This window comes from Empidonax traillii, unplaced genomic scaffold (genome assembly GCF_003031625.1).
Source record: "Empidonax traillii isolate 1590-97213 ecotype Southwest subspecies unplaced genomic scaffold, ASM303162v1 scaffold41:size1892772, whole genome shotgun sequence".
Classification (NCBI taxonomy): Eukaryota; Metazoa; Chordata; class Aves; order Passeriformes; family Tyrannidae; genus Empidonax; species Empidonax traillii.
In genome coordinates this window covers 131,941-157,709 of record NW_020955234.1, presented here as the reverse complement: position 1 = coordinate 157,709, position 25,769 = coordinate 131,941, and the positions used below count along the sequence as shown (strand labels likewise).

Below are 25,769 nucleotides of genomic sequence, written 5' to 3'. Positions count from 1 at the left end.
ATTAGCTTTAAGGAACTGTTTAAAGTTTCAGCACTGTAAAAGTCTCAGGCAATAAAGTTACATTGTTTTTAAAAATATATCTTTTAGACTCACCAACAATGGGAAGTGTTTTATTTGGATAGATCTATGTTACCAAAACATACAAAGAAACATGAAACCATTGAGAGATCTCCCAGATGAGAATTCCCATGAAAATGTCAGTTCACACAACTACGGTAAGAACTTCAATCCCACATTCTAAACTCAAAAAAGCAAACACACTACTTATACACTCAGCAAACGCTACGTTTGAAGTTAAAAATATTCAATTTCAAAACTTCACAAAGCCTGCTTTACTATTTTATTTCATACACAGAAACAGACACATCCTTATGAATTCTGATGACAAATCTTACTCAATTACCACAAGAAAAGTATAGTGTATTTTTTCCCACATGCCCATTCCCCCCAAAAAGGATTCACACAGGAAGAATGATACAAAAGAAGTGTTTTACACGACCAGAAATTCAGACATAACAGCTTTACATTTAATAATTTTTGTAATGTTTTATGATAATATGTTCCTGGTTTGTATCTGAATGGAAAGTCAAACTACTATTTTTAGTCCTTGCTAAACTACAACACAGCAATAGCACAAAAAATTAAAACTTTGAGGGTATCAACACTTTCAATTTGCACACACTGAAATCAACATGAACTGCTGACACATGAACGCCAAAAGACACTAGAAGTTGGTATTTTCCCCCAAATGCCTCACTTTGAGCCAGAGAAGATCACAATACACACACATTTAATGACTTGTTTGAAACCATTAGCAAAGGAGTGACCAGATAACTGAAGAGATCCATAACCATTTCCAAAAAAAAAAAAAAAATGTTTTTAAGGGAGTGTTTTACACAAGAAAATAAAACATGTTTCAGGTGAGTGTAAGACGCGTTCTATTCAGCAGTGATTCTCTCCCAGTGTAGAGCACAAGGATTCCACAGCTGAGCACTTGCTCATCAAAATAATATAAAATTGAACAGAAATATAGAGATAACTTGACAGAAGAAAGGGGGAAAAAAAAAAAAAAGGAAGAACTACATTCAGCCTGGAAGCATGAGGCTGCATTTCCTAATTAGGACAGAAAGGGGCAGAACAAACATCTCGTGAATCTAAACATGTCTAAGAGGAGATATGTTGCTGGTGGGGGGGTGGTGTTTTCATTTTTTTTTTTTTACCTCCAGTACACTTTCACTTTGCTTATCCCCCACAATCCACAAGCTCTGTAGCTTCTTTAAAGAAGTTCATGCAGTTGCTTTTTAAGTAAAGCAGCAGAAGATACAGCCTTAACTTCTTCCCCAATGCCTACTCAGAGCAAGACAAAGTAGCAGAACAAGAAATGGAGACAAGGACCCTCAGGTCCCTAAAAATTCAGAAGCGTGACTGAGGTATTCTGCAGGGAATCCAGCAGAACAGTGCCACATGGAAAATCTTGGATGGAACCCAACCAAAGTCTTAGGAAAAAACAGCAAAGACCAAAACAGGCAGCAAAAGGCGAGTGTCTGTACGTGAATATGAAAGGGTAGGGGATTTAAAATGGGGGAAAAGGAGAATTTTGAAACAAGAAGAAACAGGAACCAGGGGATCCAGCTAGGCTGCTCAAGACACGAGGTCATGAAGAGGCAAGAAAAACACCAGACTGGAAGGCTGCAAATTAAAGGAGAAAGTTGAATTAAAACCAGTGCATTTATGCACACACACACAAATAAACAATCATAATTACATTAGAAGACTGCTCTGGGCATTTACATCCTTGTTCAGGTGTTGGGAAAAGTTAATTTCTAGTAATCAATCAATCTGCCTAAAGAAACATAAAATGCTTTTGGAAACTGAGCAGGAAAAAATGAAAAAAGGGAAATAATTTTCAGCTCATGAACTGAGTGTAATGTTTATAAGGAGCCTTACTATGCATCTAGCTGCACATGCTAAGCCATAATCAAGTTATCTAAATGGAATAGCCTAAAAAAATATTTGGAGAGCACAGAAAACAGTGAAATAAACTTCAGCTTAGCTTTTCTGTGAAATAAGTTACTGATAAAAAAGATAGGTTAAGAATACTTACCTATCCAGGGCTGGATCTTGGATACCTAAAAAAGCAGAAAAATCTAGTAAGGGACAATGTAAAAATTACATGTAATTCCATATTTGCCATATAGTAATAAAATAAAGTATTTTATTTAGTAGTTACCTGGCACTGATGTGCTGAATTTTCATCTTGACAGGAGGATCCAAAAGTCTACTAAAACTTAAATGCTGCTGGTTGAAGGGTTTTTTGGTGCAAATATTTGAGCTATTCATGCCAAGGTTCCTGTTTGCACAGCTGTGACCTGCACAAACACAAAGGTGTTGCTCTATACCAAAGCCTTGATCTTCAGAGATGAAGATGAATTATTTAGTCTTGGGGGCAGGAATTTTTCATCACATTCTGAGCAGCAGTACAAGAAAGTCACTTGTTCCCAAATACAATCAGTCTGTGTACACATGAGACAGAAGATAAGCCCTGAAACACAAGCACTAAGTAGGCTGAGTGTTGCTTAAGAAAAAAGAATTGTTTGAAGAGTAGTAGGCAGTAAGTAAAATGGAAGGTTAGAGCTATAACCACATTAGCATGTTATGAAAAAAGCAGGGAGGGAAACACAGCTGCGAGACTTCATCAGGTACCTAAAGAGCCCCTTAAGAAAAGGGAAAGAAACCAGGGACATATTTTCATCTGGTTTTAATAAAAAAAAATACCCAAGTTTAACACTAGGATTAGGTAGCATTCTAAAGAATGCTGAAAAATATTCCTTGTGATTAGACGCGCTAACAAAACTTGACAGTTACTGCAAAGCATAACCACAATTATACACCTTATTCAGTAAAATAACACTGCACTGAAACTTTATTTTATAGTTTTAAGATAATGATACTCATTTATAAAGACAAAAGCCACTGTAAAATCCAGGAAGATGTCATTTCATCTCTGATAAAGCAGTTGATTTATACAAGAGTAACAAGGTTCTGATACAACTCATAAGACTGTCAATTCTAAAACCTCATAATAATATTAGTGTTTCCTACCAGATATATTTAGTATACCTCACACAGAGTGAGATTATCCTCTCATATACACCCTATCAGCACATTTAGAAACAAATGACACACAGTTTGTTGAAGAAATGCAGCTTTTACAGAGTCAACAGTCCACAACAGATTTACTTGGCACCTACGCCTAGTGTAAAACACGCCTTCCTCAGCTGCATCTGGGCATCACCACCAGACTGCTGCTCTTCCCTCCACCTGCCCCATTAGAACAAGGGGCTGGAATATTAAAGATCCTTTGAATAGCCTTGTCCTTTTAGAATAGTCTTGCAATTTTCTTGCATGCTGTCAGAGCCCTATGAGTTGTTCCTGCTTAAACAGCCGCAAAATCGCGACTTGTAGATAGAAATAAACACAGAGCAAGGAACAGGCCAGAACTTACTAACAGAAGGCTGACCCAATTCTGAATACTGCAGAAACACCTGTTTCCTGGAGAGAAGTCAGAACACATCACTGAAGTAGTTCAGAAGTCTACATGACATGTAATGTGCTCCTTTAAGGACAAAAGTGTTCTTTGCAGTTTTCTTCTCTACCAAGTACTCTTTTTTCCTTCCACCAGTTGTGCATTTTTACTGATTAAAGATAGCCTCTTAACAGATTTAAGTCTTTCTTTTGTAGTTTATCCTCAAAAATGTGTTCCTTGATTTTTCCTTCTCTGGCAGTTATTTCAAATACGAATCACTCTCTCTTCTTAAGATCAGTTTTGTACGCGCTCCTCCAAGGTACGATAGTTAAGGGCAATTATCTTGACAAGTTTCCTCTTAGTGAAAGATGTGATCTGTGGATAGAAAATAAAAAAGGAAATTAGCAATTAGTAAAATTAGCAACAGAATCGCAATTCTTAGCTGAAGCTGCTTATACAGAACAGCTTGTACACAGTAAGACATGCCATTGCAAAGCAGTTCCTCAGCATACATTAGCAGAACCCTGTTTCTAGGTCTGTTTGATTGTATGTTACTTTTCTGCATGATGCAATATCTTTTTGTCAGTAGTTCAGAAACTTAAATTACAGTGTCAGCCTTCAATTAGTTTTCTGCTTTTATACAAGCAGAAATCATGTTTGAATGCCAGCAAGCCCCAATATCACCTTAGGACTAATCTCATATTTAGTTCTCCAACGAGGGTGTATGAGTGACTACAAATGAAAATTAACTCCTGGACAGCTTAAAAAGTTATAATGTTTCAAAGATTCTGATTTGTATCCACAACCAGACAATAAATTAATCCAAAGAGGGGCAAGAGTGGTCTCTAATCTGTTTAGCACATGTACAGGAGTCGCCGTCCAAGATTTACTCCTTCCTGCAGTGACAAACAAACCTCATCCTTGTAAATGGCCCTAAACACACACACTGCCTTGTCACACCTCTGCACCAGATGTTTCTGTAGTTGTGTATTTGATGCAGGGGCACCTCAGGGGCTGTTGGCATCACTCCTGTATGTTGTGCTTTGTGCATATGCTCCTACACCTTCTACCTTACTAATTATCTTTGTTATCACAAGAAAGAAACTACAGTGGGCAAGTAAAGCAGTTAACCAAGCTGCGTCAGCTGGGGGCATTATCAAGATAATCAACTCAGCTCTCAAGTTACGCAAAAAGCTGGCTTCCATCATCCACTTCTACAACTAGACAAGAATGGAAGTGTTAAGAAGAGATGGAAGAAGCTGGCAGTCAATATTTAAGAAGAGCCTACACAGAAGACCCTTCTCCCTACCCCACAAGCACACAAAATGCTTCTCCATCTTTTCTCATTCTTCTCTATACCACCAAAATTAATGACTGATGAAAATTACCTGTTGCAGAGAATTCTTCCTCCTCCTCGTCCTCCTTCGAGCTCATTCTCCATGTACTGCCATTTTCACAAAACTTTAACAATGAGGAACTGCCAGCTTGGTGAAGAGTTTGGTTTGATTTGGGTTTTTTTTAAAAAAAAGTACTTGAGCTTTGGCTGTCAGAGGTCGGCCCTGTATTCTTCATCAACAAATAGCAGGTAAGTTGGCAAACTAGAAAGGATGGTATATGTTAACAAGCCCAACAACACTTTTGCATGAATAGAACATGCCACAGACACATCCAGAGACGCATCCACAGTGGTTTAAAATTAATTTCACACAAAGCCCAGGAGGCTTTAAGCCACTTTAATAAAAGAATTTCTGAATTAATGTTGGTCACAAAAATACGCAAGATCTCTTCTACTGTAATTTATACATTTCATATGTGACTTACCAGAGCAATTAAAGCCTAAAAGGAGTTTACTAAAGCACAGATGAAAGACATACCTAAAGTTTCTGTAAACACCAGAAGAAATACAGTTTAAAACAGGAAAAGCAAGAGTAAGATTTGAGTGGAAAAAAAACAGCAAGAAAAACACTTATTTACCCTGTTCAGAAACAGTATTAATATACTTATACTTGGCCTTTTTGTTAAATCTAATTAGAAGAAAAAAAATTCACACTCAAACAAACTACCCAATACAGAGAAGTTGTGTCAGCCCAAGAGGAGTCTCTGAATCAAGAGAAACATGTCACTGATTATCTTCCAGGGTATTTAACAGAAATATCCAATCTATACATTACAAAAGGAAACTTGTAAAGGAGATGTCATTGATAAGATCGCTAGGGAACTTGGCATTTGTGTCTGACTTGGAGTAATTAAGTCACCTTTTAGGCTTTTTATTGCAGACACTACAGAAATCTGCTTAGAACTGGGATATTCCAACAGTTACCTGAAAACAAGACTGGACTTAATATAAGAGCTGGTAATAGTGGAGACTAACTCCCAAAATTTAGAAAGTACCATTAAAACAACTTGGTGACTTCTGTATTGTTTTATGCAAAGCAACTACTAGGTGCTCACTTTGCATAGAGGTATTCAGGCACAGAGAGAGCAACTCTCCCAAACACTTCCTCCTTGGCATTAGCAGCTCTCCAGCACAAGACTTCAAATCAAATACAAAGAAAATAAATCCACCTCTGAGTTTCTTATGATCATACTAATGCTAAGATATTGTGATGCAAAAGAATTAAGTGAAGCCAAGAAATTAGAGGGCATTACATTAGAAGACCCATGGGAGTTCCAAGCAACTTTAGAGCAGCAACAGTTTCACTGTTGACCCCAAATTCTCAGCCTAGTTTCTAAGACCATGACCTAAAAAAGGAATTAAAGAAAGAGATAAAAATGCCTGACACCCACCTCACATTCAGTAAGTTCCAAAATTAAATATCTCCCAGCAGTATGCTGTACTACACTTGCCAGTCTTACATTATATTTCCAGGTCACCAACAAATCCATTCATCTTGAAGCAGGGATAGCATGATAGCAGTTAAGAGGCCAGGCTTACAAGCTGAATCCAACACAGGCGACAATTTACTGAGCCTCCACAACTACCTTGACTGTCCAAAAGTGCAATATAGTTTCTGGCACTGGACTGTCAAATCTGAGCATCTTGTTACCCTTTGGTGTGAACATTCAGTTGCAGACATATGAAACAGACCGAATTAAACAGGATAAAAACAAGCAAGGAATTCTGGTTGTTATAGGTTATCCAGAAAAGTAAATAAAGAGGAAAAGAAAAGGAAGAAAAACAGAGAGGCAGCAGTAATGGTACCAGGTAAGTAGCACAGACTACAAGTGTGACAGTAAAGGACTCGGGCATTTCTTTACTAAAGAGTTGTGCTCCTCCGCACTTCTTTGAGTAAAAACTACCATTAAAATCACAGATTTTTATTATTAACACCACTCCAAAAGCTAGAACTTCTATCATATATTGAATTCACAGAATGGCATGGGTCATGAAAGATATACAGAACATGATCCATTTACAGAGGAATGAACAGCATTTTTACAGAAGACTATCCACCATTTGTTTCTTTAATCAACCAGCAAAAAGGTGTACACTGCAGCAGTGGATTATAGTTATTTTCTCCTGAACCACTGAAGACAAGATATAGCAACGAGAGCAAACTATAATTTATATGTTGACCTTTTTTAAATCTTGGTATTTAGATTATCTTGGGTGCAATGACACAGTGCACGCAGGACAACCAAGGGAATCAGGCCCAGTCAGCAGGGGGTTCATGAGGCAGGTCCTGCTTGTCCGGCCTCACCTCTTCCTATGACAGGCTGACTCACCTGGTAGATGAGGAAAAGGCTGTGGATGTTGTTTACCTGGACTTCAGTCAAAGCCTTTGACACTGTTTCCTCAGTTCTCTTGGAAGAACTGCCTGCTCACGGGTGCACTGCTCACTGGGTGAAAAACTGTCTGGAAGGCCGAGCCCAGAGAGTGGTGAGGAATGGAGTTAAATCCTACTGAAGGCTGGTCACTTGTGGTGTTCCCTGGGGATCAGTTTTGGGGCAGGTCCTATTTAATATCTTTGTCAATGATCTGCATGAAAAGATTGAGTGCACCCTTAGTTTGCAGACTACACTACATTGGGTGGGACTGTCAATCTGCGGGAAGGTAGGAAGCTTCTGCAGAGGCATCTGGACAGGCTGGAGCAACAGGCCGAGGCCAATAGCGTGAGGTTAACAAGGCAAAGTGCCAGGTGGGTCCTGCACTTGGGTCATAACTCCACACAGTGCTCCAGGCTGGGGGCAGAGTGCCTGGAACGCAGCCCAGAGGAAAAGGACCTGGACGTGCTGGTCAACAGTGGTTGAACATGAGCCAGCATGTGCCCAGGAAGTCAAAAAGGCCAATGGCATCCTGGCCTGTATCAAAAATAATGTGGCCAGCAGGCCTAGGGCAGTGATTGTCATCTGTACTCGGCACTGGTGAGGCTGCACTACGCAATCCTGTGCTCTGTTTTGGGCCCCTCATGTCAAGAAGGGCATTGAGACGCTGGAGTGAGTTTAGAGGAGGGCGACAAAGCTGGTGAAGGTCTGGAGCACAAATCCTATGAGAAGCACCTGAGAGACTTGGGGTTGCTTAGCCCAGAGAAAAGGAGGCTCAGGGATGACCTTATCACTCTTTTCAACCCCCAGAAAGGAGGGTACAGCCAGGTGGGGGTCAGTCTTTACTCCCAGGCAACCAGCAATACGGGGGCACAGCCTCAAATTGCACAGGGGAGGTCCAAGTCAGGTAACAGGAACAATTTCTTCACTGAAAGAGTGGTTAAACATTGGAACAGGTGCCCCAGGGATGTGGTGGAGTCACTGTCCTGGAAAGTGTTCAAAAAAGTGAGTGGATGTGGCATTTTGTGATATCTTGCAATATGCATTAGTGGGCATGGTGTTATTCACTCACTCAAAGGCTGGACTTGATGATTTTGGACATCTTTGCAAACCTTAATGTTTCAATGATTATTTTGTACTTTCCTTTGAGCTGCCTTGAGAGTTGCCTGGCTATACAGAAATAAAGAACTGAGTTAACAGCCACCAAGCTTTAGGATGCACCCTAAATAAAAAAAACAAGCCCCTGCCCCCCAAAAATATCCCCCCCCCCAACAAAAAAACCAACCAACAAAAAAAAACCCTTATCCTTGCTTTTAAGTTATTCCAAGTGATTTTAGGACATATTGGCTGTTATGTATCAACTATGACTGGTCACTGGAAAAAAAAGGTAAGGCATGGGGAAAAAAGGTTGCAGGAAGGCTATTTTGTTTCATTTAGAAATTTCAGTAATGATTTAACTTCTCTGATTCAGCTGTAGTCCCATCCTCTGAGATTCCTATGTTGAAGACTCTAAACCAAGAGTTTCAAATAGAGAGAAACTGAAAACTGCCATCACCTAATTCCTGCACCTTAATGCAAAAACGTAATTTTTCAAGTCTTAATTTGCCAAGGGATTGCTAATCTGCTCTCCTCTGCTTTTTCTTCACATACACAATTATCCAAATGTTGATCCCACAGGAGCTGAGAAACCAAGAATCATGTTTTTAATGGCCCAGAAAATGTAATAGCTGAAGTGTTGAATGCTTTAGAAGTCTAATAATCTTTTCTCTTTGAACAAAAAAATTATCTAAAAGAGCTGAAAAAAACATACATGTTTCATTTGGGATTCAAAATAAACACTGTATTTAGTTAACCCATTGTTGTCCAATCAAGGTTTCCTTCAAAGAGGTAGAGGAATTTTCCATTTTCTGGCAGGCACAGTTTTCAAGTGGATACAACTTTCTAGCATGGTACATCCATAACTCCTCAGCATCTCTGTTACACTTCCACTTAGCTGTTTAATACCAGTGACATAAGACTGTCAATCCTCTCTTCCATTCCACATTCGTGTTTGGATACAATCTCCATTTTGGAGACTACAGGGTAAACTGTGTTCTCCCCTGTACCTGCAGATGAGTGTGATCATCATCCCTTGAAACTTTACCCCTATGGTAAGTTTTTGCCCAACACTTTCCATTACATTTCTTGTAAAGTTTACTAGAATTCTGAAAAACCACTGAACTTGTGTCTATGCTCAGTTTTTATGTATGAACTTAAATCAAATTGAAAACTATCACGGTACAAAAGGTCTTACAGCTGCTGTTAATATTCTAACTCAATACCTCACCTGAATGCTAATCAACAGCAAACATCAAGGAAGGCTACAAGCATTTTGCAGTCAAAAAAGGGCACTGCTGGGAAAAAAAAAAAAAACAACAACCCAAATTAAACACAGCTTCCTTTAACTTACCTTTAAAAGGAGAGGATTTCAGGTTCTAAATGTGTTACCCCCAAAGCAACCTAAACTTGTTAATCCTGCCTCTAAAGAAAACACTCTGACCTTCAGTACTGATGGAACTCAAAAAAAGATTAATACCTAATTCTTCAACATGGCATTTAAATTGCAGACATCAGAGATAATGAACCAAGGCAAAGGGGATTGCCGGATTTGGGATTACAGTAGAGATCAGGTCGGGTTAAAGCTGTTACAGCACTCTGACATTGTTGTTCCATTGCAAGTACGCAGAGCAGGTGTCAAAATTCACTTTGCCACATTTAAAACAGAAAGTCTTATTATCAAAAAAAGAAAAAAAATTTAAAAAATCTTTATTTTGGATACACTTATTTCATTCGCTCATAAGAAAACAAGTGATGATTCTTCAGAATATTCTACCCTCTCACATGTACGTCAGGTTCTACCACATCCACCCTCAGGAGGCAAGGAAGACTGCACAAGCCTTAGGAAAAGCCTGCAGTTTACTCCTTAGTCACCATCTAATCCAGTCATGCCTCTGCTCAAGCTCTGTCAGTCATTTTAAGGGAAACCACTTGTCCCTTGGCTGGCAGTTGGCCAGTCACTTCTGCTATGCTTTATTTAAATCCTTCACTGTCCACAGGGCTCCTCCAATGTGAGATATTAATGGCTTAAGGCCATCACAGACAAGTAACTATTCTAGGATATCACAGGGAAGCCCTGAACCAACGAAGCAAGAAGCAAATCTGAAACTAGAGAAGGGTACTCATGCCAAAGCCTCTATCAGACAGGAAAACTAAAGGAATCAAGGCTGTAATTATAGAGGATTCAGCCTTTATCTTCAATTAATATTATTATTAATATTAAAGGAAACACAGACATAAAACCAATTTCAAATATAATATTTTATTCAAATAGAGTAGCCCTGCTCATTTAATTTTTTCATTTTTTGAATTTCAAGTGTTCAGGACTGAAAAGCAATCCATAGTTTGTCCAGTTAAAGCAGGAATTGTATAGTTTATATTCATATACATAAATGCTTGAAGGTATGATAAACTATTTGGTTTGATATATAGGTACACAACACTATTTACTCATCAGCAGATAAACAAAAGTTGTCTCCCAGACAAAAAAAAATTGTCACCCAAGACAGAACGAGACATACAGACCCAGTAAAAACACCACAGAAAGCAGTTTGCCAAGCTGCTTTAGAAGAATGTATGATCAAAGACAAAAACAGTTTTACTGCAAAGTCCTTTTCCTAACTTGGGAGGACAAAAGAAGCCAAGTCAAAGCATACACTGATAATACCATTCATAGGTATGTATCTATCCACACAAACCACCTCATACAAGCTTGATGAAGCCATAATAAAAGCCTAAATAATTAAATTACTTCAAAGTTAATAGTTACATCTGTAACATGTGTGACTATTCACACTTTCTGTTCTATTTTATGACCTCCCTAATGGAGCTTCCAGTATGTCAGGGAGACAGGAAAATAAACAGTGCTAGAGACAAACACAGTGAGTTTTTATAACAAGGTGAGGCAGAGAATCGATTGTGCCACATATAGAAAACTAACAAATTAGTCTTATTTGAAGGAGAAAAGCAAAACCTCATGCATATGAGAAACTATAAGCTCTCGTGCAAAACAGTAAGAGCTCTCACTGCAAAAATTTGCATAAACACAGCAAACTGTAAATAAAACTTGAGAGAAAAGCAGTGACAGAAGCAAAAGTGTTAACTTATTCAGCTAAGGTACAATTCACAATTTTGCTTTTGGCAGTTCACAGCTGCTACTCTTAAGAGGCAACAACCCAGCCTGCTTATGCAATCACTTCAGAGCTGCATTTCTAAAGCTTGCATCACTCTCAAAAATTCTCAGAACCCTGTAATTTTAAGTGTCTAAATGAATAATGAACTCTCCAAAAGCCAAGGAAAGGAGTTTCCCAGGAAGATTCTGAAGTAACTCAGCATCTAGCAGGGGAACAATAAAGTTCTGCCACCACTAAATCAAAGTAAATTCTGATGCAATCAAGAGTTCACACTGGGAAGTCTTTGGGGTAAGACAGGTTGCTCCTCCATTGCCTCTGGAGGAGTCACAAAATATTTACAAGGTCTTAATTTATCTGTTCCACTTATGTTAACACATTGCACAAGCCTCTTCACTGGAGTTTATTCAATTCCCTGAGCTAAGGAGGAGGCAACAGAAGCTTCCTTCTCAATTTTAAACATAACTGCAATGAAGTTTCTAAATCAATCCACCCCATGACTGTGCTGTAACATGGACCAACCTCATGCTAGTGAAAACGAAACCAGGACCAGGATGTCCAAATAATTTGTAATCCAAGAACAAAACAAGGCAGAAAATACAAAAGACTGCAAGGGAATAGACATATCAGTGAAATTACAAAAAAATACCCCACAAACCTGAAACAAACAAAACACAGCTATAAACTTCTATGCATAACAAAAGTAGCATTGAAGAGTTTTAGAGAGCATTTCAAAGAAGGCAACTTGGTAAGTATATAGTGCAAAAGCTTATCTAAAGAGTACAGGAGAAAGCATAAAAAGTGACTGAAGTTTGTAACAAGTAACTAAGGTGTAATGGGATTATCACACCTAAGGGTCAACACCTTAATAACAAAGAAATTACATCAACTTACAGTTAACGGGATAATAAAGAGAAATAAAAAACAAAGTATATGCACTGATCTTGTTCTTTGGGACACTGGTGGATATAAACTGGATATCAGACACTTGTGATCTTCTCCAATTTAATCACTTCATTAATAAGAAGGAATTTTTTTCCCTTTATTGGTGAATGTGTGAACATAGAAAATCCAAACAACTGCAAACAGTAAATTGTGAAAGAATAACAGTTCCAGGTTTGGGAAAGTAAAGTAACACACAGAACAAAAAAAGAAAACTTCACTCCAAACATTAAGGCAAAGTATGCAAGCATCACTGAGAACCTGGAGGGACTACAAAGTCTCACCGTTTTCATCAGGAATTAAAACTGATTATACTCAAACTACTATTTAGCATCTCATACTCTGTCAAATGAAGAAAGATAAAACTACCCAAATGACTCAAAACATTCATTTTGCAAGCAAAATATTTAGTAGGCAATTAAAGCTCTTTCAGTTTCTCCTTTTCTCTGTAAAAATTTGGAAATAAAACAGATTTTTCCCAGAAAACAGACAATGCTCCAAACTTCCACTCCAACCCAAAGCAACAGAAGAGTGGTCCATCCAACAAAAATGAACTAATCACTGGTTGACCTACATATAAGTAGGAACAGAACAGCTACTTCACAAGAAGTCATTAAATGACCTAAAGCTATATTGAAACATAATTTGCTATCTATAGATACACTCTCAGGAGGCTGCCTTCAATTAGGTCAATTTAGTTCTCAGCACTTAAAGGTACTATAAAACCAAAAAGAACTCAGGAGCTTTAGCAAACAGCTCTCTATAACAATCTCAACAAAAACTCTGACAGGTTAACTGGTATTCAACATCCCTCCAAAATTAACAGAAATAGTTAAAGAATTACACTCTCTGTAATACTTCCAGTCAAACACTCTTGCTGCTGGATCGATGAGGAATATGAAACATAGACTTTCTTTTCTCTCTTTAGTCATTTGTGGAAATTACAGTCACCTAAAGGTGTAGTACTTCATACCGTTCTTGAAAACTTAAACTTATTTTTTGTATAGTCTTCAAAGAGCTAAGAACAAGTGCTATCAACATCTGTAGAATCAAAAACTAACTCTTTAAAATACGGTTTGTGACATTCCCAACACAAGGAATGAGGAAAGCTTAGGACAGCCCAGTCTTCTAAGGTTTCTGAACTTCCTGAATTTGCTTGTACCAAGAAGATCACATGTAATACTAAAAGCCTGAACTCCACAGGCAGGAAAGAAAACCAACCATCATTATATCAGTTTCCTCCTACTACACTTCTGCAATGCTGTGAGCATTGGAAAGGGGTAAGAGTACTCCTCTTTGCAGAGGGTTTTCCAAAATGCAGAAGAGGAGCTATAGCAGTCACGGAACCCCAAGTGAAGAAAACAAATCCCCTCCCTAATTTCTGCAAGAAATGGCCACAGATCCTTGTGCCTCATCAGGTCTATCTCACATCTGTATCAGGCTGAGACAAACATGAAAGATGAGAACATACATGGAAATTAAATGGACCATGTTATCCTCCAACAGCAGCCAACAAATATTAATTAATATATTTGCTCCTCATGTAACTCATAAAGGTCCCTTGCCACAAACTGTTAACCAAGCTGAGCAAGCAAAGATCGCTATCAGTCAGAAAGTGAGTTTAGAGGGCTTCATTTTTTTAGGGGGTTTAGACACAGCAGATTCACTGTAAATGGTATCTGTAGGGGGGGAAAGAAAACAGCAAAGATACATTAACAGATTATGCTGCAACATGTAACACTACTATGCTACTTAATGTAAAAGACTACACTGCAGTGGAATGTAATTTCCTGTTCACAGAAGCAGGTTGGAAACAGTCAAGAACAATATGACCTGTACATCTTTCTCTACCAACTGATATATTCTAAGTTTTTAGGTTTTACCAGTGTATTCAGTAATGAATTAAGTGTAAACAGTAAGGCTTTGGAAACAGTTCCAGATGTATTTTAAATGAATTTGAGAAGGCCTGGAGGAAAAAGAAAAAGTGCAGCTCTGCTGCACACAACAGTTTACTAACAGTTTTATTAAAACACCCTTGAGCAGGGAAGTTAAAGTGCCAATTCCGAAAGTACCAGCAGTTCACACAGGCTCTACCACAAGGGCTTAAAAGAGTCAGGAAAGTCACACAGGCCAGCACACAGCACTGCACAAACAGGCTGCTCTCACCACCCCTTCTTCCCATGCAAGAAACTTATAAAAGAGTTCAGCATCACTTAGTGTGAAAATGCAAAATCTGAGTTTGAAAGGAGGTGAGTGTTCTAAGCCTGCAGAAAGAGAAGGGAGAAAGGGGAAACAGTTACAGTAAAAAAAGATTACAAAGTAGGCAAAGTGTCATTCAAGAACCATCACAAAAGAGGCTGAAGAACATCGTGAAGAATTGTGAAAATGACACATTACCTCGAAACAGAAAAGACAGCTCAAAAATGGGACTTGATTTCACAAACTGATAAGAACAGAAAACAATCAAGAAGGCAAAGATGCAGAACTGGGAAAGATGTGCAAGTCAAAAGAAGAAGCAGACTGTACTGAAGGGGAATTGCTGCACAGATACTGAATTCAAAAAATAGAGATTATTTGTATTCTGGTATTCTTAACCATAGTTAATATTAATATTAGTTTTCTTTTTTTGTTTATTTTTTTACGAAATGAAAATAACTTAATCAGAACTTAATGGTGCCAGCTATTAAACTGAGACATTTTAACAAGCTCTGGTTTAGTTTATGCCATTCAAAGACTCATTAACAATTCAGAAAAGAAAAAAGATGAGTCATATGGTTTGAAAACAGGCCCTACCAAAACTCTGATCCAATACAGAGGGATCAAAACCACTGTAATTAAAATATTAAGAATTTTACACAACATTAAAACAGGTCTACTGGGCATTACCAGCTTCCATTCTAAGTGAACACTTAATTGCCCACACTCTAGAACATCAGAAAAATTAGCAATTGGTTTTCTGAAAAAAGATGCATTGCAAATTTCCAACGTCTTCTAATTATCACAGACTTCCCAGTGAAAGGAAAGCAAAATGAAATATAGGAGAACATAAAAAATACCACAATGCTTTCAATTAAGGTTTTCACTACTGTGGAGTGTTCCAAAATCGCAAAACAGTTTTCTTTATATGACCTATGTCATGGACACTTATCATACTGCTGAGGTGATGTCCATTCAGGAGTTAGTTATATGAAGTAACATTCAAATGCTATTTAAAAGATAGAATATTTTAGGTAAAGTCCTTCAGGGCAGGAACTGACTTGTTTCTTTTATTTATATACAGGAATGTAAATATTGAGTATCAAATAGAGACATATGTCACTTTGTTACAAGCTAATAAAAGGGTACTCAAAAGATTTAATTAGAATTCCAACCCAGTTTCAGTAGTTTATAAACAATCATGTCAAACGTTTGAAGAATTATCTAAAATCTCATTACCAAAATGCCGCTAACATCTGTAAGTAAAAGGTTCATAGCACTTGCTAAAGAAAAAATCCCTTCATCCTGACAGAAGTCAAAGCTCATTAATTGCTGTAACTGGCAATACAACCAGAAACAGCTGTTCCTGAAGAGCTGTAAATTTTTTAAAGTCATAAAGGTACATAAAAGCAAGCATAAAAGTACACACAATGCAGCATTAGAAAAATGACTCCTATTTATAGGGTCTACAGGTCTCAAAATAAGTCAAGCAGATGCACCCCTGCAGAGCACCAGTGGCTTCCAGTAATAATTCCCAGTTGCTCACAATCAAGACTCCAGTCCAAGGCACGGTACAAGTAAGTGCATCCACCCCCCAAAGAGTGACCCAACTTTTCTTCCTGCTACTCCTCATCTCGTCTCTTCACATGCCATACTTTCCAAAATTTACTGTTAGCAAACCTGAAAGGCAGCAGATAATAAACATGCACCCATTTGTGCAACAGTAATACGAACTGCAAACCAAAGAACACTCCTAATTTCAAAACAAGGGTTTTAACAGCTCTTTGGGAAACGCTGGGTAACGTGGAGGGACTTCACACACACTGCACAGCAGCTGAGCAACACCTCTTTGAGAGAAGCCAAGGTAAAACCTCTGCTAAACCCCCATGCACACCCTCTCCCTCAAACCAATTTTTGTAGAATCCTTAGATGCTGTGCCCCCTGCTACAGAGCACTGAAGTATTACCACATCATGCAATGCCTAAATCCTAAATCATCATCTTCTCTTTCCTCTCAATTTTAGTCCCTTTTACTCATGTGACTCTTCGTTTTCTCACCATGAAGGGGCATTTTGCCACCTTCTAACTCACCGTTCCATTTTTTTCAAGGCCTCTCGAAAGAGGATCTTTCAGAACTGACTTTTGGCAAACTCAGTTGCACCAACACTAGAGGTGCACTCTAATATCCAAGACTACACAGGAGTCAAACTTACTAACCCTTCATATTTTACAAATTACATGTATTATTAATCTGACTTTTCAATGCAGTGCCTGAAATAAAAAAAAAAAAAAAAAAAAAAAAAAAAAAAAAAAAAAAAAAAAAAAAAAAAAAAAAAAAAAAAAAAAAAAAAAAAAAAAAAAAAAAAAAAAAAAAAAAAAAAAAAAAAAAAAAAAAAAAAAAAAAAAAAAAAAAAAAAAAAAAAAAAAAAAAAAAAAAAAAACCAAAAAAAAAAACCAACCACAAAACACCACCAGTGGTACTTGATGCAAATGCTTTCATCTTATTACTAAAATGAACAGTGTTTTGAATAAAGTGTTTCAGGAAAACTAACACCATTTTTATAAGAATCACTGAACAAGTTCAAGAATAAGTAGGGAATTGATATTCCACTCAATACTCCTGTGAAGAACAGTGATTAGAGTAGCAATATAGCCAACTTAAGCCAAATATAAAAATAAAGTCTATTTATTAATATAGCAGAAGTTCTTCTATTTATCAGGGGTTTTTTCCCTAGACTTGTTAGCAGATCCACATTCAATAAATCTTTAATCTAAAAAAATCTGTGAAGTGACACTTCAGCATTACCAACAAAACTAACCCATGACTGCTCAGATACCAAGGTGCTAAGCCTGTTAGCAGTGGCTCAATACTAAATTAAACCTCCCCAAGGGAACATCGTACACACACAGCACCAAAAAGCTGTTCAGTCATCGTGCCTGCAGAGTACATGAGTTCTCCTTCACAAGTCGAGGGCTGAAATCATATCCATGGAGTTCATTTAAAAAAAAAAAAAAAAGAAAAACAACACACAAACCTGAAAACAACTCCTTTTAAAGTCCTCTCTGCAAGTCATAGGATCATTGACCAGAGAGAATTCAAGTGACTTCTTTCAACTTCAGCGATGCTATTTAGAACCTACACAGCCAGCAGTGAAACAGAGGTTTTTTTGTCTTTTACCACCCATTACAAAAAAAAACAACCACCTGAAAACGTACACAGAGGGCTACTCACAGGGTGACAGAGCAGAGGTACAAAAATAGTCCTGTGGTTTCTAGATGCTGAAAATAAAGGGTAAAAAACTTCCATATTTGTCACAAATATATCGGAGGAAGAAAAAGTTCCACAGCATTTAAAAATGATCCAAGGATTATATTCTTGTGAGAATCACAGCCAGATCTATTTTTCCAGTAGCTCAGTGTCTTCCCACAAACATATTAACCCTGGCTTTCATTTCTGGGCTTCCTATCTGCTATCCCATTCCTTCCTCTCCTGACCCTCCCAAATTCAGACAGAATTTCATTAATAGATACCTTACCACTTTTTTTTTTTTTTTTTAATTCCTACTTTACTTAACTTAGACAATGTTATAAAGTGTTGTGGACTTCAAGCTGGCTGAATAAGCACAGTATCAGTTTACTGGGGGAGTTCCTGTTCTTTGCCTTAAGTTTGCTTAAAAACGCTCACCAACACAGACTTTGCAAATATTCACCTACTGGCACAACCTGTTTAAAGCTCCGAAGCCAAGATTTTTATTGGCAGTTGAGGAGAAATGTTGTCCTTTAATCCAAGGCAGTTAAAGGGTTTCCTAGACTTCTTTAACGCAGTTAAGGATTATTTATATCCTGAGGGATTCTTCCTTTATTGTGGAAGGGAGTATCAATAGCAGGGCCAAGTGGCTGTCAAGTTACAAGAGAGTCAGATATAGTCTCCAGCATGTTTTTGCACCATCAACAACCCCAACTGCCTGTGGCTGTAGTAGCTACAATCCATCAGCAATATATACAACATGGTCCTTCTGTTAGTGGAAAAAGCCTAATAAAGTATAGCTACCAAACCCAAACTTCCAAGCTACATGAAATGTTAAGATTAAAAAGAACGGACACTCCAAAAATCACTTCACTTGAAGGACGTGGGGTTTATTCTTAGACACACCTGAAACTTAAAACAAACAAACAAACAAAAAAACAATAACTCTCCACAGACTTTTGCCATTCAAATTATAGAACAGACCTGAATAGGAAGACAAGCCATAGTTTAATCTTAATCCTGGTTAAAGCAACCTCAGTATTACTAAGGAAATACAATATTTCACACAGTGACCAAAATAATGTAGCTACATCGTACATCAAGCAGAATATATTGCTTGTAGTCCTGTGTTTCCCCAGAATACTTGAACTGGTACACGGAAAGATTTATCTCTTCCAGATTAAAAGACGTTGGTGCATGTCCAAGTCTTTCCCACTTCAGTCAGCACATTAAGGCAATCTCTGCAGCCGATCTTTCTGACACTGCTGGTGTCAAGATTACTTTAGGCCACTGACATCGAAGAAACAGAGTAGCTTTTGTGGGGCATTAAAGGCCCATTTCCAGGTCTAATCTCTAAAGGAAGTCGCTCCAAGTTGCAAACACAGTGTTACAAAGATGCTGGAAGAAGGTAGTGTGTGACCAAGCTTTTAATCGCTGCTCACCATCTCATGTCCCAAGCCCAATGGACAACACACAGCACCTTTTCTAATGCTTGCATTTTACCAAGTCATCAGTCTCAAGACCTCAAAATTTGTAGCAGTTAATTTGATTTAGACATCTTTCTTCTCAGAGCTGCAAACACACTATCCACTTCCAGTATCACATCCTAAGGTTAGCTTCTAAACAATAGAAGGGACCTTGGATAAGTTATTACCCTGCCACGACCTCAACCCTTTTTCACTTGCAGAACAGGGACAGTATTTACCAGCTCAGAAGAGCACAGGAAGATGTGTTCTTTCTTTGGGAAAAAAAAAGAACATGTTTAAGTAATTTACACAATCAAGTCAGCCAATAAAATTCTTACTGTTTCCAGGAGTTCCAACTTTCTAACATTTTAATTACCATTGGCCTGCAAGTCAAATAAGATGCCTATTTTCTAATGGTATCTTACTCAGAGGTTCCAACTGCATGACCTTTAAGCGCAAGCACTTTTCACTCCTCTTTTGATGTGGATCCATGCCTTTCATCATTCCTTCCCCATCACTTCAGTCTTTACTCCCCCATCCTCACAGCGCTTGCTCCTCCAGAAGCAGAGGAGTTTGATCGTGACAAGGACATCACACAGCAGCACCTTCCCTGTTTCTGCTGATTCTGGCAAAGAAATAGCATGTAGGAAGCATGGGAACAGCCAGCTCCCTTTGCCCCCGTGGTCCTTCTGTAGGAAACACAAAGAAATAAACAAGCTCGGGAAAACAGAAAAATATATAGCCCAGAAGAGGAGAAGGACAGAAATTTGGGAAATGTGTCACTAAATGAACCGGCTGCCAGCGAACAAAGAACAGCACAGTGTATTTTTTCTCCCAATCTACAAGTTCACAAATGGTATTCCACGGAGCAGGGAGAACAGGCTTGGGAGGGAAGAGAAGAGGCAAGGAAATTAAGAGTAAATTGCTTTCAAGAGTTATATATTAGCTCAAATCAGAAAAAAAAATATTTTTCTATGAATATAATTTTTGGTCACCATTTCACGTAATTAAACCAAAGTCATAAAAATTTCATGTTCAACTACCATTCAGACTTAAAATGTTTTAGGAGAGGGTACAATTTCTTTTAGTGAAACACAGCTAAACACAGACAGCAAAAAAGGGGAAGGAAAGCAAAATAATTCTTTTAACTATAAGGGAAATCAAAGCAACGTTGAAAAAAACTTACGCAACTGTAATTTATGAATTATAGTAGGAGAACACTTTTAAGCACACCTACAATTAAAAAAAAAAAAAAGCTATTCCTTCTGTAACACTGCCAGGTGAGCACCAATTCAACACCCAGCTACAGGAAAGCTGCAAGGTCTTCCCTGCTGGATTCAACTTCTTGTAGGTCTTTCTGACACGAAAGATGGAAATGACACTTCCTCAGGAAAAAAAGACACAGGGCTGGAGCGGGTCCAGTAGGGGCTACAAAGATAATTAAGGGACTGGAGCGCCTCTCTTGTGAGGAAAGGCTGAGGAAACTGGGCCTGTTCAGCCTCGAGAAGAGACCTCACTAATGTGTATCATTATCTAAAGAGAGGGTTTCAGAAGATGGTCCAGGCTCTGCTCAGTGGTGCCAAGCAATGGGACAGGAGGCAACGGGCAGAAACTGATGCACAGGAAGTTCCACCTGAACATGAGGAAGAACTCCCTTCCTGTGAGGTTGAGTGAGCACTGGAACAGACTGCCCAGAGAGGGTGTGGAGTCTCCCTCACTGAAGATACTCCAGAACCATCTGGATGACCCTGTTGGAGTAGGGAAGTTGGACCAGATGACCCACTGTGGTCCCTTCCAACTTGACCCATTCTGTGAGGAGGCAGAAGCAGACCAAGAAATGGTTTGGCACCAAAATGCACATTTCTGCCTCATCTTGCTTCCTCACAAGTACCAGAATTACTGAATCCACCTTTTCTGGTGCTGATTGACAGGAGGCAGTCCCATCTCCTTTAAGATATGAATAAAACCCACAATTTAGATGTTATTAATCTCACTCCCTTAAAGTTTCCCTTTCATTGCTAAGCCAGATGCATTCATTAGATGATGAATACACTGAAGTTTCTGAGGTATGCCCACCACAAACCATTCTCCCTTCAGCTACTCAATTTTTATTTCTCTCTATTGTTCAACACTTTAACCATATAGAAACAGAATTCGACTTCTACCACGGAAACGGTGATAAAAATACAATTACTTTTAAAAAGTCTCTCTCCTTCTGGATCAACAGGCTCTATCTTCCTTTTTAGATCACAGAGTTAAGGAAACTTGCATGTTCAAATCGGCCTCTGAGAATCATTTCCAAAGTAAAACCTTCCATTAAATTACCTGGCTTAAATAAGCCTGCCAAATACTTCACACTTGCACGTGAACTTCACAGTTTGAACCCTAGACCACTTATTCCAGCTGTGGCAGAAGCCCCTCAGTGGGCTGGAAGACAGACCCTGTGAGTGCCTCTCAGTTCCTGCCAGCTGTTACAAAACTGAACTGACTATCCAGATATTTGTCATGATAGCAGTGAAATTATGATTTGGTAATGGAATAAGCAGTTTTTTGTTCAGTTAAGAATCAAAGTACTTAATAACCTCCCTGCTAAATAGCAAACAATTATTCAAGATGGTCTTCCAAGGTTCTTTTTTTTTGTTTTGTTTTACTGCAAAAAAACTCATTTGGTGGTTCTTGACTCTAGTAATTTAGGAACAGCGTTAGACCAGTTCTGGCTGGAGAAAATTCACCAGAGGCACTACTGCTAAAGTGAAATGAGTCAAAACAATGGAATAGTGTAGCTAAGATGGGTGCATCGTGTAATATGTTTTTGGTGATTCCTGTAGAATTCTGTGGCTTCTACAACAACTTCGTACTACAACTACAAAGTTAAAGAGATGAATATGAACCAGAACACAGATCATCCCAAGAAAACACAGTTTATCTATCCAAAACTAAGACTGCTTAATACCTTTTGTCTGGGCTGTTTACCTTTTCCTAGAAAACACTACTCATAGGAAAAACTTGCTAAGTCAACTCTGACAAAAATAGCTTATCAACATTACTTCTGGCATTATGTAATGGACTCATCATCGTATGCTCTGACAGATTATTTTAGAAGTGGCTATACCAAAGCATCCAGAACTACATTCTTTGACTCACTAGATGTTTTTATCTTAAGCCACCTACTATGAACACAATACATTCACCTCTTTCTTCACCATAACTGTCACATCTCTAGTCCTGTAAGAGCACAGAAGAAATGTTGCTCCAAGCTGTGAAAAACAAATTGCTCTGTTTTAATAACATAAAAGTTTAAGCAAGATGTACTTCTTCATTAAAACTGAACTCTTTCAGTGAAAACATCCACTGAGTAATGACAATAAAAAGAATGGCAACTGAAATGAAAAGCTGGGGGTGTCTTTGCTGAAATGTTTAGTCAGTTTTCTGACCACAAGGCACCTAAGATCACCTGTTACCAGAACCAGTGTCGTGATACAACAACAGGGAAAATCTCCCAGTGTTGTTATGCTTCTGTGAGAAAACAAGCACCTTTACTGGTAGAGATAATACCCAGTATACCTTTTTTTTCCACAGTATCTGCATTTCCACATTGCATAAGATCATACACAAATACTGTTCATGAAGTGTAACAAAGTAATAACCAACATGATTATACCACCAAAAGATGACAGGATGGAGGGAAAAACTAATCAAAGGTAATCATACCTAAAAGTTCATTAGAAGTCATTAACACACATACAGGTATCATGGTTAGATATTATTTTCCTTCTCTCTCATCAGGCAAGTCTTTGGGAATAAAATTTTCACACAAGTCCCAACTACTGGCAGGATGAGCACAACTGTTCTGTGGGAGATGATCACTGTACATGATGATCTATATGCTCACAGTAATTAGCAGTATTGCAACCATGGCCTAAATTATAATAACTTTTTTTTTTCCTAGGTCTCAACTTCATTAATACCTCATTCTTAAAACACGAGCCTTTTTTTCCTCATGGTCTTAATGCACTCCCAACTGAAATCAAACCTTTACACATTTCAAAATATTTCTCTGAATGTACATCTAAGAAATATTAAAGTGTACACAAAAAAACCCAGCCTGAGCATGTTTCTTCCACAACTTTAATTTTTAAAGGAAAGACTGCAATGCCCCGTTTAAAAACATTTTTGACCCCCAGACCCTGTGAAGTCTAATGTGAAATGTGATTTAACAGCTGTCCTTGCTGTGAAAGGGTTAAGAACAAAAAAATTTAAACCACTTGCATTTCTCCAGCTGTAAAACAAAATTATTGCCAGGGTCTTCCTGCAGCCAGGGGCACCGGATAATTTAGGTTAAAACAAATGTTTATTAAAAAAAAAAAAAAAAAAAAAAAAAGGCGTTGATTTCTTGGCAGCGGCGAAAAGCAGGAGACAACCCCTAGTGTCGCCGTAAAATACTACAGGACTCCATACTGTATCTCCGGGTTAAATTTTACGGCAGTAAAAAGGGAAATTTTAAACCGTCACGATCGAAACAAAAAAACCAGAGCGACTGTCCAACACCCGCATCTGGACACACCGCGCACCTTCCCCCTCAAACAATCCTATTCGGAGGCGCCAGCTCCCAGCGCCATCCCCATTAGAGAGCACATCACCCAGCCCGTGGGCTACGTGCATTCACCGCTCTGCGGGCCCCGCACACCGACAGCACAGCGCTGCTGCTGCTGCACCGGGGGCGGGGGGGGCGAGAACCCCGCGGAGCTGCCAAACAACCCCCGCACGGCACCGGGGTTTCGTTTTCCAAACAGCTCCCGGTGCATCTGGAGAGCAGACGAGGTGCAGCCCCCCCCCCCCCCCCCACGCCGGAGTTGGGGGAGACGACGCGAAGCCCCCGGGGTGCCGGGGAAGGGAAGGGAAGGGCCGAGCCCCGGCGCTGCTGGGGCGGCGGAGGGAGGAGGCGGGCAAGGCTGCGGGGCTCCGTGGGCGGCGGGGGGGAAGCGGGGGCCGCGCCCGCCCCCGGGGAGCGCCGTGAGAGAGGGAGGGAGGGAGGGAGGGGGAGCCCGGCGAGGAGGACGTGGCCGGCCCGGGGGCGGGAGGAGCCGGGTCAGGGGCAGGGCAGCGCCGGGGCCGCGGGGGTGGGGGGCCCGCCCGGCCCGGTCTGGAATATTCCGGCGGGGCGGGAGCGGGGGAGGTGGGAAGAGCGAGAGAACGAAGGAGGGAGGGAAGGAAGGAGGGAGGGAGGGGGGAAGCGAGAGGAGGGTCCCTCACCATGGCGGCGGGTGGGCGTCAGGCGTCTTCCCCCGCTGATGAATCCGCCGAGCCCCGGCCCTCGCTGTGTGTGCGTCGTCCGGCGTCGCCGCCGCCGTTGCCGCTCTCCGGCCCCGCTCCCCCGATCCCGCTGGCGGCCCCGCTCTCCCGGTCCCAAATCCCGGCACTGCGGCAGAGGCTCCGCTGACCCGCGCACGGAGCGAGCGAGGGAGGGACGGAGGGAGGGAGGGAAGGAGGGAGGGAGAGAGGGAGGGGGCGCGAGAGGCGCTGGCGCGGGGCGGCGGGGGCGGGGCCTCCCACATCCGGGCACTCCGCCGCGCCGGGGGGCCGGGCCGGGGCCGTGACGTCACGCGAGGGGAAGGGGGGGAGCGGGGAGTGCAAAATGGCGGTGTCTCGGGGGGAGTTGCGGAATCGTCGGTGTTGGAGGAGACCTCTAAGGTCGTCGAGTCCAACCGTGAGCCCGGCACCGCTGCTGTAACCCCTAAATCACTGTAGTCCCTAAATCACTCGACCCCTGAACCGCATCACCGAGCGCCAGATCCACATGTCCCTAAAAACACTCCTCAGGGATGCTGACCCCACCGCCTCCATGGGGCAACCTGTTCCAATATCTGGCCACCCCGCACGCTGAAAAGTTGTTTTCTAATATGTTACCTGAATCTGTCTAATCCGAATTTCTGATGGCCTCTAATCTCTCTGGCCTCTCTCAGCTTGAGGACATGGCCATGTCCTCTGGTCCTCTCACTGCAGGCATGCTGGAAGAGACGGGCCCCCATCTCACTACAACCTCTTTTCAGGCTGTTGTATGAAGGCCCTCCTGAGCCACCTCTTCTCCCGGCTAAACAAACCGGTCTCCCTCAGCTGCTTTTCTCAAGAGTGCAAGGAAAAGGCATTTTGAGGGACTGGGCTGCTGCCAGCAGATCCTTTTTGCAAGGGCTCGTGTGTTGAGTGTTGCTACAAAAACAAACAAACAAGAAACCCCTGGGTTTCTTCTGTTTGTTTTGTTTTGTATTTTTGGTGTTTTAAGGGGTTTTTTTGTTGGTTTGTTGTTGTCGTTATTGTTTTGCTACTAACCCAGAACTGATTCTGTGTGATAACATATACTTTGGTTTTCTTCTGTGTGATTTCACGAATGATTTCGTGCCGATT

At 40.1% G+C, this 25,769-nt stretch overlaps 1 protein-coding gene across 2 annotated transcripts in view; it reads right to left on the bottom strand.

Moving 5' to 3' along the window:
* Positions 1-24,882, bottom strand: part of PPP3R1 (protein phosphatase 3 regulatory subunit B, alpha) — a 42,082-nt gene extending 17,200 nt beyond the window's left edge. Inside the window, exons 1-2 of one of the 2 annotated variants that reach the window (XM_027878406.1) lie at positions 2,231-2,324; positions 2,105-2,129 (exon numbers count right to left, since the gene is read on the bottom strand). Coding sequence is in view for 1 of the 2 variants with exons in the window: in XM_027878404.1 (XP_027734205.1) it covers positions 24,621-24,623 (3 nt within the window). In the remaining variant the exon portion in view is untranslated. Of the gene's footprint in view, positions 1-2,104; positions 2,130-2,230; positions 2,325-24,620 lie in introns of those variants that run through there. The other variant, XM_027878404.1, reaches the window with a different exon arrangement.
* Between the last annotated feature and the right edge of the window lie 887 nt (positions 24,883-25,769).